The following is a 17,591-nucleotide window of genomic DNA, read 5'->3' on the forward strand; positions in this document are numbered from 1 at the left end:
AAAATAAATGAAGTATGGGTGGGTTAATGCCAACTGATAAGGGTCTCATTTACATGGAAGCTTCAACATGTACGTGAGAAAACAATAGAAGCCATAGCATACCAGTGGTACAAAAATTTGTAACAATGGGGAAGGGAGTGGGGAAGGAGAGATAATATAAATTCATGTCAATGCAAAAGTAATACAAATATAAAAGATTGGCATTGATAATATTACCTAACCAGAATAAAACAAGTCACGAAGCACCCAAAATAATTCAAGAGAAGATGCAACAAGTAAATAAGAAAATCAACACCAAAGGAAAAATAATAAATTTAGAAAAGAAAAAATATGCATTAAATTAAAATGCAATGAATGAAATATGCAAATAAATTAAGTAAAATAAAATGAAAGATAAGAAGAATGAGAAGGGAAAGAAGTGAGGAAAAAGAAAGTAAGAAGGAGAGAGAAAGAAGAGAAGATAGAAGAAATTAGGAGTAGAGAAGAAAAGATAAGATAATTGGCACTAATCTGGATAAGTTGTGCGGCGCAAGCGACGCGGACGCGTGGGTGATGCGTTCGCACGAATTGCGCTTATTCGGATTGGCGCGGTCGCGTCGGTCACACGGTCGCGTGACACGTTTTATGCTACTGGCACGAGGGCAGCCTCGCGCTCGCACAAGTCTCTGTTCGAAATCTTATTTTGCCAAAATATGGGTGACGCGATCGCGTGGGTCATGCGATCGCGTGAGTGGCCAATATTGGGATATAACGTGGACGCGTGGGGCACGCATTCGCGTGGTAGGGACTGTGCGTCTAGCATTAGTCCAGCACCACTCCAGCATAACTTTCGGCTATGCACCCTTTTCACGTCGATTATCAGGTCACGCGGCCGCGTGAGTGACGCGGTCGTGTGGGAGGAAAATTTTCCCACCTGACGCAGACGCGTCAGCGACGCGGTTCACGTGGGGCGATTTGTGCCAGAGGCACGCCTCCAGCCACGCTCTCGCGTGATTCTCTGTTCACTTTTCTTTTCTCTCAATGCACTTGTGACGCGGACGCGTCAGCGACGCTGCCACGTCGCGTTCATGCTTTTTTTTTTTAATGCAGTATGCAGAATGCAATGCTAATATGAATATTATGCAAAACTCCAGGTTCAATACAATAAAATAAAATAAAACTCGAAAACAAATAAAACTAAATAAAAATGAAAAAGGAACGATCATACCATGGTGGGTTGTCTCCCACCTAGCACTTTTAGTTAAAGTCCTTAAGTTGGACATTGGATGAACTTCCTGTTATGGTGGCTTGTGCTTGAATTCATCCAGAAATCCCCACCAATGTTTGTGATTCCAATGGCCTCCGGGATCCCAAACTAGGCACGTAAAGCCCTTGAGCAGTTTTAAACAGGTTCTCAGGCTTTCAATGTGCTGAATGTCAGAACAGACTCCAGGATCCCAAACTTTGCTTTTACACCCATCTTTGTGTTGATCATCATGATTCCATCTGGGTAGCAAGCATTCTGAATTCTCACTAAAGCGGCCAAACAACTTCCTAGACCCATTCAGTTGAGCTCTACACCAACCTTTGCGTTTAAACTTAAAGCTTCCAACCATAATGAGCCTTGCAGGACAATTTTTACCACTGACCATCTTCCTCTTACTCTTTATGCCACAAAGAGCTCTAAGTTGACATCCGTCTCCAGTAGCCCATATTCAAGTGGAATTAGAAAGCTAAGGGATATGAATTTTACCCACTTGAATATTGTGAAGGATGATGGCAACTTAGGGGGAGGTATTTTTAATGAATTTGCAAGCTCCACTCCCTTGTGCTCTTCTCTGACAACTTCTACCTCTTTGCAAGTTTCTTCAATATCAACCTCTTCCTCTTGGTAGCTTTCTTCCAATTCAATCTCTTCTTCATTGCTCACCAAGGGCATGGGAGGCTGTGCTTCTTCTTCTGTAATCTCCATCTCTTGACCAACCTCTTCCAAGTCTTCAACTATGATATGCCCTGGAGGTTGTACACCCTCCTCAACATCAAATGCAACTGTCTTGGAAGGAGGTTCTATGTCTTGACTTTCCCATGGAGGTTCAGCATCTTGCAAGTCTTCAACCACTTTTTCCTCTTCAATAATTACTGCTTTGTTCAGTAGTTTTAATATAAAATTATATTCATCCTTGATGGTTTTCTTTCCATGACAATTCCTTTCAACTATTCTTTCATCTTCAAGGGTCTTTACTACCTTCACCTTTAGGGCCTCCTCTAGCTCCTTATGAAGCATGGATTCGTGAAGATGATCCCTTCTCTCTTGTTCCATGTCAATAGCATCATTGGGATCATGTTGCTCTTGGATTGATGGATGTGGGTGCTCTTCCATGGATGGTGGTGATGGGATGGAGAGATCATTCTGTGGTTGAAAAGGAAGTGCACTAGAGCTTGAGGGTTGATTGTTGAAGGTATTTGGTGGTCCGATTTGGGCGACGAGAGCTTGTATAGTAGAGTTTAGATCGGTAAGTACTTTCTCCATGGAGGTTTGGGGTGGATAGGAGGGTTCATTTGGCTCATAAGGTGGTTGGTATGGTGGATATAGGTTAGGGTCATATGGTGGTGTTTGGTGGTAAGGGGCTTGTGAGTATGGTGGTCCAGAGTTATTTTGAGGAGAGGGTTCATAGGCATATGGTGGTGGTTGTTGATAGTTCATTGGAGGTGGTTGTTGCCATGAGTGTTGATCAAATCCTTGTGGCTCCTCCCATCTTTGATTGTTCCAACCTTGATGCCTGTTCTCCTTGTAATTTCCTCTTCCTGCAACATAATTGTAACCAGACTCATAGCCAAAGGGGTGAGAGTTCATAGTAGCAAATAAAAATTAAAAACGAAAATAAAAACAAATTTAAATTAAAAGGTTATTTAAATTTTGAATTTAAAAATTAAAATTTGAAATTTGAAATTTGAAATTTTGAAATTTGAAATTTGAAATTTGAAATTTGAAATTTGAAAATTTTTAAATTTGAATTTTGAAAATTTTTAAATTTGAATTTTGAAATTTGATAATTGAAATAAGATAAGATAAGCTAAAAATTTTAAAATAAAAATCTGAAATTTTTTTTATAACTAAATAAAAACCAATAACCTCTTAATTTACGAAAAAGCAAAAATAAAAATAAAAATAAAAACAAATCAAAAAGCAAATATTTACAATAACCAATAATAAGGCACACGTTTGCAATTCCCCGGCAACGGCGCCATTTTGAAAAGAGAACTTTTGGTTGGTCTAGAAATTTGCAGATAAATCCTCGTTGGAAGTATAGCTTCTAAACCGACAAAAGTCCTTTCTTACAAACGTTTTGGTTGTCACAAGTAACAAACCCCTTTAAAATTGATAACCGAGTATTTAAACCTCGGGTCGTCTTCTCAAGGAATTGCAGGGAAGTATGTTCTTATTATTGGTTATGAGTCTTGTAAATTGGGGGTTTTGAAGTTTGGGCAATGGGCACAGGTATATTTATAAATTAAAGCAATAAAAATAAATAAGAGATTTTATGTAATTAATTTAAAAGCCTTGACCCGGAGAAGATTAATCGGAAGTTCTATCCTTGTTGGATTTTTCTCAAGATCAATTGATAATTGAAGGTTGCTTCTACTTAGTTATCCTTTACCAAGTAAAGTAAAAGAATGTCAAGTAAGTTGGAAGTCTACTTCTATTCACAAGTCCCAATCCTCACTCTTGTGTTTGGATTAGCGTTAGTGACTAGAGAGCCAGCCAACAATAAACTCAATTACAATTTAACTCTTGAGTAATTTAACTCAAGGGTCTCCAAATATCAATCAACTCCAAAATCAAGTTAGGATCTAACTTAGAACATCAATTAATAATAAACAATAGAAGAAGTGATAAATCTGAAATACCTCAATTATATTAAATAAAATATTCAAATCTTAACATGGAAAAGTTTATAAATTAAATTTGAAAACTAAATAAAAGAAACATTGAACCTGTGATTGAAGTTGTAAGTTGAAATAATAAAGTTGAAATCCTAATTCCTTTAAGAGGAATCCTAATCCTAAGAGAGAGGAGAGAACCTCTCTCTCTAAAAACTACATCTAAATCCTAAAATTGTGTATTGTGAGCTTGTGTTTATGAATGGATGCATTTCCCCACTTTATAGCCTCTAATATGTGTTATCTGGACCGAGAACTGGGTCAGAAACAGCCCAAAAATCGCTGGAGAAGAAATCTGCCACGCTGATTTTTGGAACTGCAATGCATCCGCGTGGAGCACGCGTTCGCATCACCTAGCGTCAGGTCAACTATGGCATATTACATATCAAATCAAATCCCCGGACGTTGGCTTTCCAACGCAACTAGAAGCACGTCGTTTGGACCTCTGTAGCTAAAGTTATAGCTGTTTGAGTGCGTAGAGGTCAGGCTGGACAACTTGGCAATTTCTCCAACTTCTTGTATTCCTTCCACTTTTGCATGCTTCCTTTCCATCATCTAAGCCATTCCTGCCCTGTAATCTCTGAAATCACTTAAAATACATATCAAGGCATCTAATGGTAATAAGAGAGGACTAAACATAGGGAACTTAAGGTCAAAGAAGCATGTTTTCAATCAAAGCACATAATTAGGAAGGCAAATGTAAAACCATGCAATTAGTATGAATAAGTGGGTAAAGAGTTGATAAAATCCACTCTTCCATAGGCGGTGCTAGGCAATGTAGAAGCTTCTTGACAAAAGTGTATTGGCGTTTGTTACGCCGCTCATAATGGTCAAGCTTCTTGTGGAGTTCCTCTATGCGTTGCATGGATGACTTTGGTGGTGCGGATGAGGAAGAGGGGATGCGCATGGGGACGGATAAGTGTGGCTCTTCGGTGTCCGCCGGAGGGTAAAGGTACCTCCCGTTTGGAACAACATCTCCGTCCATCGGGATCATGGCCCTTCTATCCTTGGTCTCTCGGGGAACACCGGCTGCGGCGACTAAGTCGGACACTAGAGCGGGAAAAGGTAGATTCCCCTTAGCGTGAATATGGCCCATAGATTGGCAGATGAGATGGGGGATATGCACCGACCTCTCTGTGAGGACACACCAAACCAACAAGCTAACTCGGCAGTGATAGATGAGCCATGGGTGCTTGGGAGCACGTAGTGGGCTAGAATTTGGGCCCATGCTTGAGCCTCTCTGGTGAGAAAACGAGCGTCAATGCCCTTGGGCCGGGGCCTCATCCTACCTCAAATCCAGAATGATTCGGGTATGGCAATGACCTTAAGGATAGCATCCCAATCAAACGCATATTCGCACCGGGCCGACAAAATCTCCTGATAGGCATCAACCCCGTCCGCTAACGGTCCGGTCTTAAGCACATTTTGAATGGCCTCCCCCGTGACGGGAACTTGCCTTCGGCGCCCCAATACCGATGTGAGGGAAGGGGAATGGTAATTGGTGTAAAATTCAGACACCCATGACAAGTTTGCCTCCCGTGGCTTCCTCAGTAGGAATTCCCATTGCCGTCGTTCAATGCGGGGCAAAATGAGCGGTATGACATGAGTCGGAGGGGCAAGATAGGGCTCCGCATGATAGTTCCTTGGTTTGATCAAGGGATAGACAAGTTCACAATAGCAATTGGAAAGCTTGTTCGGATCCCTCGCCGGATTGTCTTTTTCCGAAACATCAATGTTAGCAACGCTCCTGGGCTTTGTGAGGAGGGCCTTGGTGTGCTCTGCCAGTAGACCGTGATGGTGCCTTCTTGGGCGCCTTTCCATTGTCTCTTTTGAGCACCATCCTAGAAAAGAAGGAAAGGTGGTGAAATTAAGCCTAACGAGGCGCCAAGAAAGAACAATCATGCAAGTGATAAAGCACAAAAGAATAAGTGGCTTAGATACATGACTGCTGCAACATGTAACTAAGACAATAATAAAGATCATATCTAGTCACTAGCATGTGATACATGAGTGGTATAGGTATGCGAACATGAAGCATGAGAAGCGCACACTCATAACAATAACAACAGGAGGTAAGAAAAAATATGGGATAAGCGTGTAGAAATGAAGCAAGAAATGTGGTAAGCTCAATGTATACATGAACAAACAAGTGAATGAGAAGGAACACCAAAATAGAGAACACTTAGTCAAAATGATTCCAAGAAGTCATATGGTTCTTTCATCAAACACTTGGTGTGCATCCCTTTATGACAAAAACTTAGAGAATAGTGGCAATGTAGCACCCCATAAAGCATCGTCAATCATCATATCACACCACTAAATACAAAAGAACGCAAGTAAATCAAACAAACTCATCAATGCAAGAGTAAGCTCCACTTAGAACACCCATGAGAAAATGAAAAGAAATAAAGAAATAAAATGCAATAAACAAGGAGAACATGAATGCAACTACTTAAAAAAAATAAGAGCATGTAATTGGGGGATGGAAAAAAAAAGGAAAGGGGAACTAAAAATAAAGATTTAGAAAGGAGGGGTACCTTAGAGGGGGGAGAAGGAGATAGGGTATGGATGTGAGAGAAGGGTTAGTGAAGGAGAGGAGAGGGAAAAGAGGTGTGGGTCCGCCGGAGGTGGTGGTTACCGCCGGTGGTGGCGGAGAAGAAGAGGTAAGGATGGTAAAGGAAGGTAGAGGTGAAGAAGAGGGGTGATGGTAAGAAGAAGGAAAGAAAATGGAGGGAGAAAGGAACACTCTCATTCAATTGGTTCGCGAAACCGATGCGGGCGCGCCATGCACGCGTGCACGCGCATCGGCAAAATCAGTAACGACGCGGACGCGCACAGTGCGCGGGTGCGTGAAGTAGCGAAATGTGAGTGTGCGCGCGAGCGCCAGGTGCGCTTGCGCGTGCATATGTGTTGTGCCCTCAGCACAGGATGGGCACAACTCTGGCCCAACTCTCGGGAAAAAGTACCAGAAAGTAAAATTTGTTGAGCGACGCAGACGGGCACGGTGCGCTGACGCGTCAATTGGCATTATGGCGAGATACACGTGCACGCCAGGTGCGCCTACGCGTGAGTTGAGCTGGGCCAGTAGCATGAAATTTGCCCAACCAGGGCACAACTCTCTGGACGATGGTCCAGGGTCGCAAAACGCAGTAGTGACGCGTACGCGGCTAGTGCGTGCAAGGGTGTTTTTGACATGGATGCGTACGCATTTTGTGCGCGCACGCATGATGTTGGTTATGCCCAGGGCCCAAAGCTGGCCCAGAATTTGCACAACTCTCTGGTAAATGGCCTAGGGGTTGCGAAAGCCTAGGGACGCATTCGCGCACAGTGCACGCATGCGTGCCCCCCCCCCTTTTTTTTGAATGAATAGAAAAAATGCCTAATCATCATGTATTCACTGGCCAAACAAGCCAAAAAAGTCAAAAACACCTAAAATCAATGCAAAATCTAAAGAGAAGTGTGCTTCTACCACACAATCAAGTCATTCATGGAAAAATCAATGCAAGTCTTTATGAACAAGTTATCCGAGGTAGGCACAAGCAATGCTAATCAAGCAAAAGTGTAGCTAAAAAATTACAAAACAATGAAGAATTCAAAAAAAAGAAAGAAAAAAAAAACGGTACACAAAGGAGGGAAAAGAAAGATCTCACCAAGGTGGGTGTCTCCCACCTAGCACTTTTGTTTAATGTCCTTAAGTTGGACTTTCACTTGTTCATTGCTCTTTTCCAAGAGTTGCGTCTTCCAAAAGGAATACCTCAACCTCTTTGTTGCTCTTCATTTGCTCACCATGATACAACTTGAGACGGTGCCTATTGACCTTGAAGATATCCCACCTTGAGGGATGGCACAAATGGTAAACCCCATAGGGTTCCACCTTTACTACTTGATATGGGCCTTCCCATTTTGACCTTAGTTTACCGGGCAACAATCTCAATCTAGAATTGTAAAGAAGGACTAGATCACCAGCTTTAAATTCTTTGCCTCTTATGTTCCTATCATGCACGGCTTTTATCTTTTCCTTGTAAAGTCTAGAGTTCTCAAAAGCTTCAAGCCTCAAACATTCCAACTCTGCTAATTGTATCTTCCTCTCAATTCCGGCTCCACCCAAACATGGATTACACTCTTTGATGGCCCAATACGCCTTGTTCTCTATTTCCACCGGTAAATGGCAAGCTTTGCCATACACCAACCGAAAGGGACTCATGCCAATTGGCGTTTTGTATACCGTTCGGTAGGCCCATAATGCGTCGGTGAGATTGGCACTCCAATCTTTCCTATTGGGTTTCACAATCCTTTCCAAGATGTGTTTAATCTCCCGATTGGAAACCTTGGCTTGGCCGTTTGTTTGTGGGTGGTAGGCCGTGGCTACTTTATGCATGATGCTATACTTCTTCATGAGTCCTTCCATTCTTCTGTTGCAAAAGTGTGAACCTTGGTCGCTCACGATTACTCGTGGCGACCCAAATCTACAAATAATATTATTTCTCACAAAAGAAAGGACTACGTTAGCATCATCTGTCCGGGTGGGTATCGCTTACACCCATTTGGACACAATTGATATTATTACTCGTGGCGAGTAGAATGTAGAGAAAACCATTAGAATTTGGGAATGGCCCCATGAAATCAATTCCCCACAAGCGAAAATCTCACAAAATAGCATGGTTCGTTGGGAAATTTCATCCTTTTTAGAGTTATTACTAAATCTAATGCATTGAGAACAAGATTTACAAAAATGAGAAGAGTCCTTGAAAAAAGTTGGCCACCAAAAGCCACAATCTAGGATTTTCCTTGCCGTTCTTTGAGGTCCAAAATGGTCTCCTCCTTTGGAGGAGTGGCAAGCTTCCAAGATTGAGTGGAATTCGGTTTGTGGAATGCACCTCCGAATTACTTGATCTGCCCCACATCTCCAAAGGTATGCGTCATCCCACATATAGTATTTGGATTCACTTTTTAGCTTATCCCTTTGGTGTTTGGAGAGATTAGGGGGGAAGGAGCGAGATACTAAGTAATTGGCAACGGATGCATACCAAGGAATGGTTTCTGAGATTGCATGCAAGAACTCAAAGGGAAAAGAATCATTGATAGGAGTAGTATCGCCTTTTGTGTGTTCAAGGCGACTTAGGTGGTCCGCCACTAGGCTTTGCGTACCACTCCTATCCTTGATTTCCAAGTCAAACTCTTGCAACAATAAAACCCATCTAATCGATCTCGGTTTGGATTCCTTCTTAGCCAACAAATACTTTAATGCCGCATGATCCGAGTACACTACCACCCTTGAACCGAGAAGATATGCTCGGAACTTGTCCAAGGCAAAAACAATGGCCAAAAGTTATTTTTCGGTAGTAGTGTAGTTGGATTGGGCTCCATCTAATGTTTTTGATGCATAGGCTATGACATATGGATTCTTACCCTCGCGTTGTGCTAACGCGGCTCCCACGGCAAAATTTGAAGTATCACACATTATTTCAAATGGCCTACTCCAATTCGGCCCTCGTACAATGGGAGCTTGGGTCAATGCTACCTTGAGCTTGTCGAAAGCCTCCATGCATTCCTTGCTTAAGTCAAACTCAATATCCTTTTGTAGCAACCTTGAGTGAGGCAATGCTACCTTGCTAAAATTCTTGATGAATCTCCGATAAAATCCTGCATGTCCAACAAAAGAGCGGACCTCCCTCTCAGAAGAGGGGTAAGGCAATAATTTGTCCAAAAACAATGCCTTTTTTGACCATGAAATGACATTTCTCAAAATTTAAGACAAGGTTGGTTTTAGTACATCTTTCCAAAAAATTTTTCAAGACTATCCAAGCAATGATCAAAGGAATCACCATATACCGTGAAGTCATCCATGAATACCTCCATGCATTGCTCTAGAAAATCCACAAAGATGCTCATCATGCACCTTTGGAAAGTTGCCGGTGCATTGCATAAGCCGAATGGCATACGCTTGTAGGCATAAGTTCCAAAAGGGCAAGTAAATGTTGTTTTTTCTTGGTCCTCTAGAGCAATGTGTATTTGGAAGTATCCCGAATAGCCATCTAGGAAGCAATAATGAGACTTACCAGATAATCGATCGAGCGTTTGATCGATAAACGGAAGTGGAAAGTGATCTTTTCTAGTGGCCGCATTCAACCTTCGGTAGACTATGCATACTCGCCAAGAGTTTTGCACCCGTGTTGCTATGAGCTCCCCGCTTTCATTCTTAATTGTGGTTACCCCGGACTTCTTAGGTACAACTTGAACGGGACTTACTCATTCACTATCCGAAATAGGGTAGATGATGTCCGCCTCAAGTAACCTTGTTACCTCTTTCTTGACAACCTCCAAAATAGTAGGATTTAATCGCCTTTGAGGTTGTCTCACGGGTCTAGCTCCCTCTTCCAAAAAGATACGGTGCTCACACACTTGGGGACTTATCCCCACTAGATCCGCCAAACTCCACCCTATTGCCCTTTTGTTCTTCCTCAAAACGCGTAGCAACTTCTCTTCTTGTTGAGGATTGACTTCCCTTGCTATAATCACCGGAAACTTGTGGGCTTCATCAAGGTATGAATACTTTAAGTGGGGTGGTAATGGCTTCAATTCTAGCTTTTGCACTTGGCTTGTCGCTTGAACTTCTTCACTTGGATCTTCACTATTTTCTTCAATCATATTTTTCTCTTCTAGCTTTGCACAATGCACTTCCGCTACAATGTTGTCAATTAAATCACATCGGAATACGAAATGGTTCTCCGGTGGGTGCCTCATTGCTTCTTCTAGACTAAAACTTACAACTCTCCCATCTATCTTGAATGAGTAAGTTCCTGAATGGGCATTCAACTTGAATCTAGAGGTCCTCAAAAATGGCCTCCCAAGTAGGATAGATGATGCCGTCTCGGATTCTCTTGGTGGCATCTCAATGATATGGAAATCAATTGGGAATATCAAACCCTTTATGTCGACCAAAACATCTTCCGCAATACCCGACACGGTTATTATGCTCTTGTCCGCCAAGACAAACCTAGCCGCCGACCGCTTCAATGGTGGGAGCTTCAATAGATGATAAATGGAAAGAGGCATAATACTAACGCATGCACCAAGGTCGCACATACAATCAATGAATTGGACTCCATCAATGACACAAGAAACTAGGCAAGGACCCGGATCAACACACTTTTCCGGAATGGATCCCATCAAAGCCGAAATGAAACTACCCAATGGAATGGTTTCCAACTCATGAATTCTATCTTTGTTCATACACAAGTCCTTAAGAAATTTCGCATATTTAGGCACTTGGTGTATAGCATCAAAGAGGGGGATAGTTACCTCCACTTTTTTGAACATCTTTACCATTGTTGGGTCAAGCTCTACATGTTTCTTAGCCTTTCTTGCCAATGTAGGAAATGGAATTGGTTGGGCCACTTCCTCTAAAATTTGCTCCTTTCTAGGGACTTCACTCCTTGGTTGTGCTTCTTCATCTTCAACTATTACATGTGACTCCTCCTCCTCTTCAATTTCTTCTATCTCAACTCCATCTTCTTCTTGAGCAACTTTCATCGGGTTAGCTGCCGTTGAATCTCTTTCCTTCAATTGCATTCCGGACCTCAAGGTTACGGCGTTGATGCCACCTTTGGGGTTGGGCAAAGGTTGAGAGGGTATGGCACTAGAGGTTGATGCTTGAGGAGTGGGAATAGAAGGTGGCTCCATGCGAGCAATGAGAACTTGGAGAGTAGAAGTGAGGCCATTAAGACTTGGGTTGAGGGTGTTTTGGAGTTCCTTTTGTCCTTAGAGCATGGATCGGAGTGTGTCATCTTGATTTGGAGATGTGGAAGGGTATGTAGGTTTGATAGTTCCTTCCTTGATTTGGTTGTTGGTTTGGAGGGTTTTGTGAATAACGGTTTTGTGAAGTGTTGTTAATCCATCTTTGGTTGCCTCCGTTGTCCCTTCCTCCTTGTTGATAATTGTCCCGCCAACTTTGGTTGGAGCTATCCCTCCATCCTTGATTAGAATTGTTACTCCCTTGGCTATAGTTGCCTCCTTGTTGGGGGTACCCTTGGTTAGAATTGCTCCCCTGGTTATGGTATCCTTGATTAGAATGTTCATAGTAGGGGCGATCATAAAAATTGTGGGTAGCCGCTAGAGTGTTATCTTCTTGGAGACTTGGACATTCGTCCATGTAGTGGGAGTAGCATGAGCAAATGCCACACACTCTTTGAGGGACCAATTGTTGACATTGTTGGTTTTGAGGAGGAGGTTGTTGTTGAGATGGAGGTGGTTGTTGATTCACTTAGAGTTGCTTTAGAAAGCTTGTCATTTCACACAAAGTCTTGGTAACGTTAGTGGTCTCACCACTAAAGGAAACTTCATTTACGGCATTTGGACGGTTGACTCTTCGTCTAGCATGTTGAGTGGACTCGGCCAAGTCGGTCATGAGTTGCCATGCCTCCTCCGCCGTCCGATACTTTGACAAAGAACCGTTGCTTGAAGCATCCAATAAATTCTTATCTTGCTCCCTCATGCCTTGGCACACATAGCTAAGCAGGACTTGAGTGTCAATCATATGGTTGGGACATGAATCAAGAAGTTTGCGAAACCATTCCTAATATTCATATAAAGTTTCCATCTCGCCTTGTACAATACATGAGATCTCCTTCCTTAACTTGTCCGTCATTTCCACAGGCATGAACTTATCAAGGAATTCTTTCCTAAGCAAATCCCAATCAGACACAACATCACTAGGCAAGGTATAGAACCACTCCTTGGCTCTTCCCTCAAGAGAGAAGGGAAAGGCAAACAACCATATAGCCACTTCATCGGATCCTTCCCGCCTAGTAGTCGAGCATACACCATGAAAATCCTTGAGGTGTCTAATTGGATCTTGTGTGGGAAGTCCATGGAATTTTGGTAAGAGATTGATGAGAGCGGTCTTGAGTTCAAAGTTTGCATTCAAGTTGGGATGAAGCACATGTAGAGGTTGGAGAACAAAATTTAGTGCACCCGCTTCCTTGAGAGTAACTCTTCTTGGAGCGGCCATTTTTTCAAAACCTAGATAAAAAAAAAACTATTAGTAGTATCAACGGAAGAGTAATTGGTGCCTTCGTTGGATGACGATGATATGGTTGGTGAATTGGTAAGAACCTTTTCACCTTCCTCAAAGACCAACCGCCTCCGAGCTTGCCTAATATGAAGCAAGGTTCTTTCAATTTCCGAATCAAAGGGTGCTAAGCTCGGATTTGGTAGTGAACGCGTCATACAATGAAGTAAATAAGAAACTCATGACATCAATCGACATCTAAACAAAGACTAATCCTAACTAACAATTAAACAAGCAAAATGTCTATACATTTTTTTTCTTTTCCATACTATTTTTCTTTTTCTCTCTTTTCTTTTCCCCTTTTTTCTTTAACATCAATGCATAATGTCTATACATTTTATCAATACATGAGCATGTACCCAATTCCCAATCATTTCAATAAAAATACAAGGCTACCTTTTTATTCACCCAATGTCCCAAGTTTTCCCACACTTGAATGATACACACACACACTAGCTTAAGCCAATTCAAAGATCCAAATAAGAACATTTATTGTTTTCCGTTTTAAGGCTTGTAATGTGCTAAATTAAGAACAAGTTGGTTAATCATAGGCTCAAAGTAGCTAACAATGGGAGATAAAAGGTAAGGCTATTTGGGTAAGTGAGCTAATGAAATGATGGCCTCAATCATATACATGCATGAATACAAGGAATAACAGACATATAGAATTAAACAAATCAAATATCACAATCATAGGAAGAGAACAATTTTACATAAGAAGGAAAAATAAGTGGTTATAAGATGTAACCACACCATTAGGCTCAAAACTCACTTGCTTGTGGTCTTGGCTCAAATCCCATGTTCCAAAATACATTCTTCAAACAAGTTAAGCATCAAAAGATTTTCAAATTTCAAAATTGGTAAGTTTGCCGTAAAATTATAGTTTTCTAGAATAGAAGTCATTGCTCTAACCAAGTGGACTTATTAAGAGATACTAATATGCAAAAGATGCCAAAAATGAAAGACCTAGTATGCAATCTACCCTAGTTAAGAAAAGAAGTTCAAGGAATTTATTCGGGTGTTACCTACGGAGACCGGTCGGCCGACCGACCTCCCCACACTTAGAAGTTGGCCCAGTCCTCCGTGCCTTGAGTGAGACGGAGTGGTTGATCGGCTTCCGCGTGTCCATCCACTTCTTCATCATTATCGCTTTCATCATTATTGGTACCGATGGATGTGGAAATTTTCGGTTCTTCCATAGGCGGTGCTAGGCAACTTAGAAGCTTCTTGACAAAAGTGTATCGGCGTTGGTTACGCCCCTCATAACGGTCAAGCTTCTTGTGGAGTTCCTCTATGCATTGCATGAATGACTTTGGTGGTGCGGATGAGGAAGAGGGGATGCGCATGGGGACGGATAAGTGTGGCTCTTCGGTGTCTGCCGAAGGGTAAAGGTACCTCCCGTTTGGAACAACATCTCCGTCCATCGGGATCATGGCCCTTCTATCCTTGGTCTCTCGGGGAACACCAGCAACGGCGCCATTTTGATGAACGTAAATATTCTTATGCCGATTAGAAACTAGTGATAAATCCGATCGTGAGTATAGTCTAACGAACATACGAATAACGCATCAAACAATTCTAAAATTTATGACCGAGAGTTTTGATCCCGGGTCATTCTCCCTAGGAATTGCTTTAGAATGTGCATCATTGATTAGGAAAGCTTTTATGGTTTTGAGAGTTGGTGCAAGAATTCAAACTAGCAAGCAATCAACAATTAATGGAAATAAAAGCCTTGGCCAAGGGTAAGCATTGGAAGTTCCATCATTATAGTTTCCTTCAATTATGATAAGAGTTGATTATTGCTTCACTTAGTTAACCCCCTAACAATGGAGGAAAGTCAAGTGAGAGTAACTAACTTGAGTCACAAGTCCTAGTCTCACCCTAGGAAAGTCTAGCTTTAGTGCACTCCAAGCCAATTAGCAATTCTCAATTCATAATCTACAATTGATATCCACTATTCAAGTGTCTTCAATAACTCAACCCCTAAGCCAAGTGAGAGAAATCTACTCCATAGCTAAGGTTGTCATTATCACAAACAATTGGTAGGCAATTATAGAAAACATGAGGCAATTGAGAGAAGAGAATCGAATTAAAGCTATCTATTCCAAACAATCATCAACAATCACACAATTGAATGAAACCTCAATTCATTAATCCACATTCAAAGTAACAAAGTGAACTAAATCTAGATCTAAGAAATTGAACCAAAAGAACATCAATTAAGAGTAGAAGAAGAGTAGATCTATACTTGTAGCAAAACAAAAATTCAATTAGCAATAGATCTCACCAAGAATTCAAAGGAAACTTGCAATGGAGGATGAAAACCTAAAGAGAAGTTGAAGTTTCTCTCTCTAAAAACAAAATGTAACCAACTTCCTAAAAATATCTAGAATTATGACTCTCTTCCCTAACACCCCTAAACCTTGGTCTTCTTAAGCTTTTCCCTCCAAAATCTGCTCCAAAACAGGGCCTGGGAACCCCTTGAAATCGCTGGGCATGTGTTTCATTTAAAAAATCATGTGCGCATATCGACACGTACGCACACTGCACGCGTACGCGTCCTTGGGCTCTTTTGCGATCTGCGCGCAGGCGCACGGTACGCGCAAGCGTCATAAGGGATATGGCCCAGCCATATAAGCGCGCCGGCTCCTCGCTCGGCTCCACTGCGCTGGCTCTAGATGAGCGCATCCATGCGTACGCACACGGTGCGTGTGCGTGCGCATGTCCAAACTTCAATTCTTTGATTTGTTTCATGCTCCTTCCATTCATGCATGCTTCCTCCATTCCCCTTGGCCATTTTTGCCTTATAATTTCTGAAATCACTTAACAAACAGATCAAGGCATCTAATGGTAATAGAGGAGGATTACAATATCTCAATTTTGATGCAAAAGAAGCATATTCTCATCTATGAGGTAAAATGGGAAAGAGACACAAAATCATGCAGTTTTATATGAATAAGTGTGGAAGATCATTGATAAAACCCTTAGATTCTATGCATGATAAACCCTAAAAATGGGGTTTATCAACCTCCCCACACTTAAAGTATAGCATGTCCTCATGCTATGGGAAAGCAAAAGATCAAAGGACTACAAGGGTGTAGGACTCATGTGATGCGATCTCCCAACATGAATGCAACTAGCGTACATGCTACTATCTACTTGGCCAAGAGTAATTCAATCTTTCTAGAAGACACATATGTATGTGCACATAGAGCAGAATGATGGCAATGTATGAACTCTACCAATTCTAGTCATCAGAATGAAATATGCATAACTTGTATGAAGAACGTTCGCGAGAGCCGGGAACAAGGAATTGAGCTTCGAATTCCTCACCGGAAGTATTTGCGCTCTATTCGCTCGGTGTATAGGGTTGATCACTCAATCCTTCCCTACTTCATGCTTTTTTAAAAATTTGTTTTTCTTCTAACAATCAACATATATTCCATGCATGCATGCAAGTATCATGGGGTCTTTTCTTTAGGTTGTAATGGGGCTAGGGTCAAGGTAAGGGTGCATATTTGGTCAAGTGAGGTTGAAATTTGAATCTTTGATAAGCTCAAACTTCCCACCTAACCTATGACATCCTATACAATCCAAAAGCTAACCTAACTACCCATCTTCACTTTTTAACATACTCATGCATTTTCTTTTCATTTCACAATACTTATGCATTGATCCTTATTGAGCTTTGCTTTGGGGCATTTTGTCCCCTTTTTATTTCTTTCTTTTTCTTTGCTTCTTTATTTTTCTATAATATATATATATATATATATTTTCTTTTCCATACTATTTTTCTTTTTCTCTCTTTTCTTTTCCCCTTTTTTTCTTTAACATCAATGCATAATGTCTATACATTTTATCAATACATGAGCATGTACCCAATTCCCAATCATTTCAATAAAAATACAAGGCTATCTTTTTATTCACCCAATGTCCTAAGTTTTCCCACACTTGAATGATACACACACACACACTAGCTTAAGCCAATTCAAAGATCCAAATAAGGACATTTATTATTTTCCGCTTTAAGGCTTGTAATGTGCTAAATTAAGAACAACTGGGTTAATAATAGGCTCAAAGTAGCTAACAATGGGAGATAAAAGGTAAGGTTATTTGGGTAAGTGAGCTAATGAAATGATGGCCTCAATCATATACATGCATGAATACAAGGAATAACGGACATATAGAATTAAACAAATCAAAGATCACAATCATAGAAAGAGAACAATTTCACCCAAGAAGGAAAAATAAGTGGTTATAAGATGTAACCACACCATTAGGCTCAAAACTCACTTGCTTGTGGTCTTGGCTCAAATCCCATGTTCCAAAATACATTCTTCAAACAAGTTAAGCATCAAAAGATTTTCAAATTTCAAAATTGATAGGTTTGCCGTAAAATTATAGTTTTCTAGAATAGAAGTCGTTGCTCTAACCAAGTGGATTTATTAAGAGATACTAATATGCAAAATATGCCAAAAATGAAAGACTTAGTATGCAATCTACTCTAGTTAAGAAAAGAAGTTCAAGGAATTTATTCGGGTGTTACCTACGGAGACCGGTCGGCCGACCGACCTCCCCACACTTAGAAGTTGGCACGGTC

The 17,591-nt window shown here is 41.2% G+C and overlaps 1 protein-coding gene across 1 annotated transcript; it reads right to left on the minus strand.

Annotated features, from left to right (window-relative positions):
• Positions 1–10,170: 10,170 nt before the first annotated feature.
• On the minus strand, positions 10,171–11,250 carry LOC140179215 (uncharacterized). The gene has a single exon (XM_072217881.1). It carries the CDS (start codon positions 11,248–11,250, stop codon positions 10,171–10,173), a length of 1,080 nt encoding a protein of 359 aa, XP_072073982.1.
• Between the last annotated feature and the right edge of the window lie 6,341 nt (positions 11,251–17,591).

Source organism: Arachis hypogaea, chromosome 15 (genome assembly GCF_003086295.3).
Source record: "Arachis hypogaea cultivar Tifrunner chromosome 15, arahy.Tifrunner.gnm2.J5K5, whole genome shotgun sequence".
NCBI lineage: Eukaryota > Viridiplantae > Streptophyta > Magnoliopsida > Fabales > Fabaceae > Arachis > Arachis hypogaea.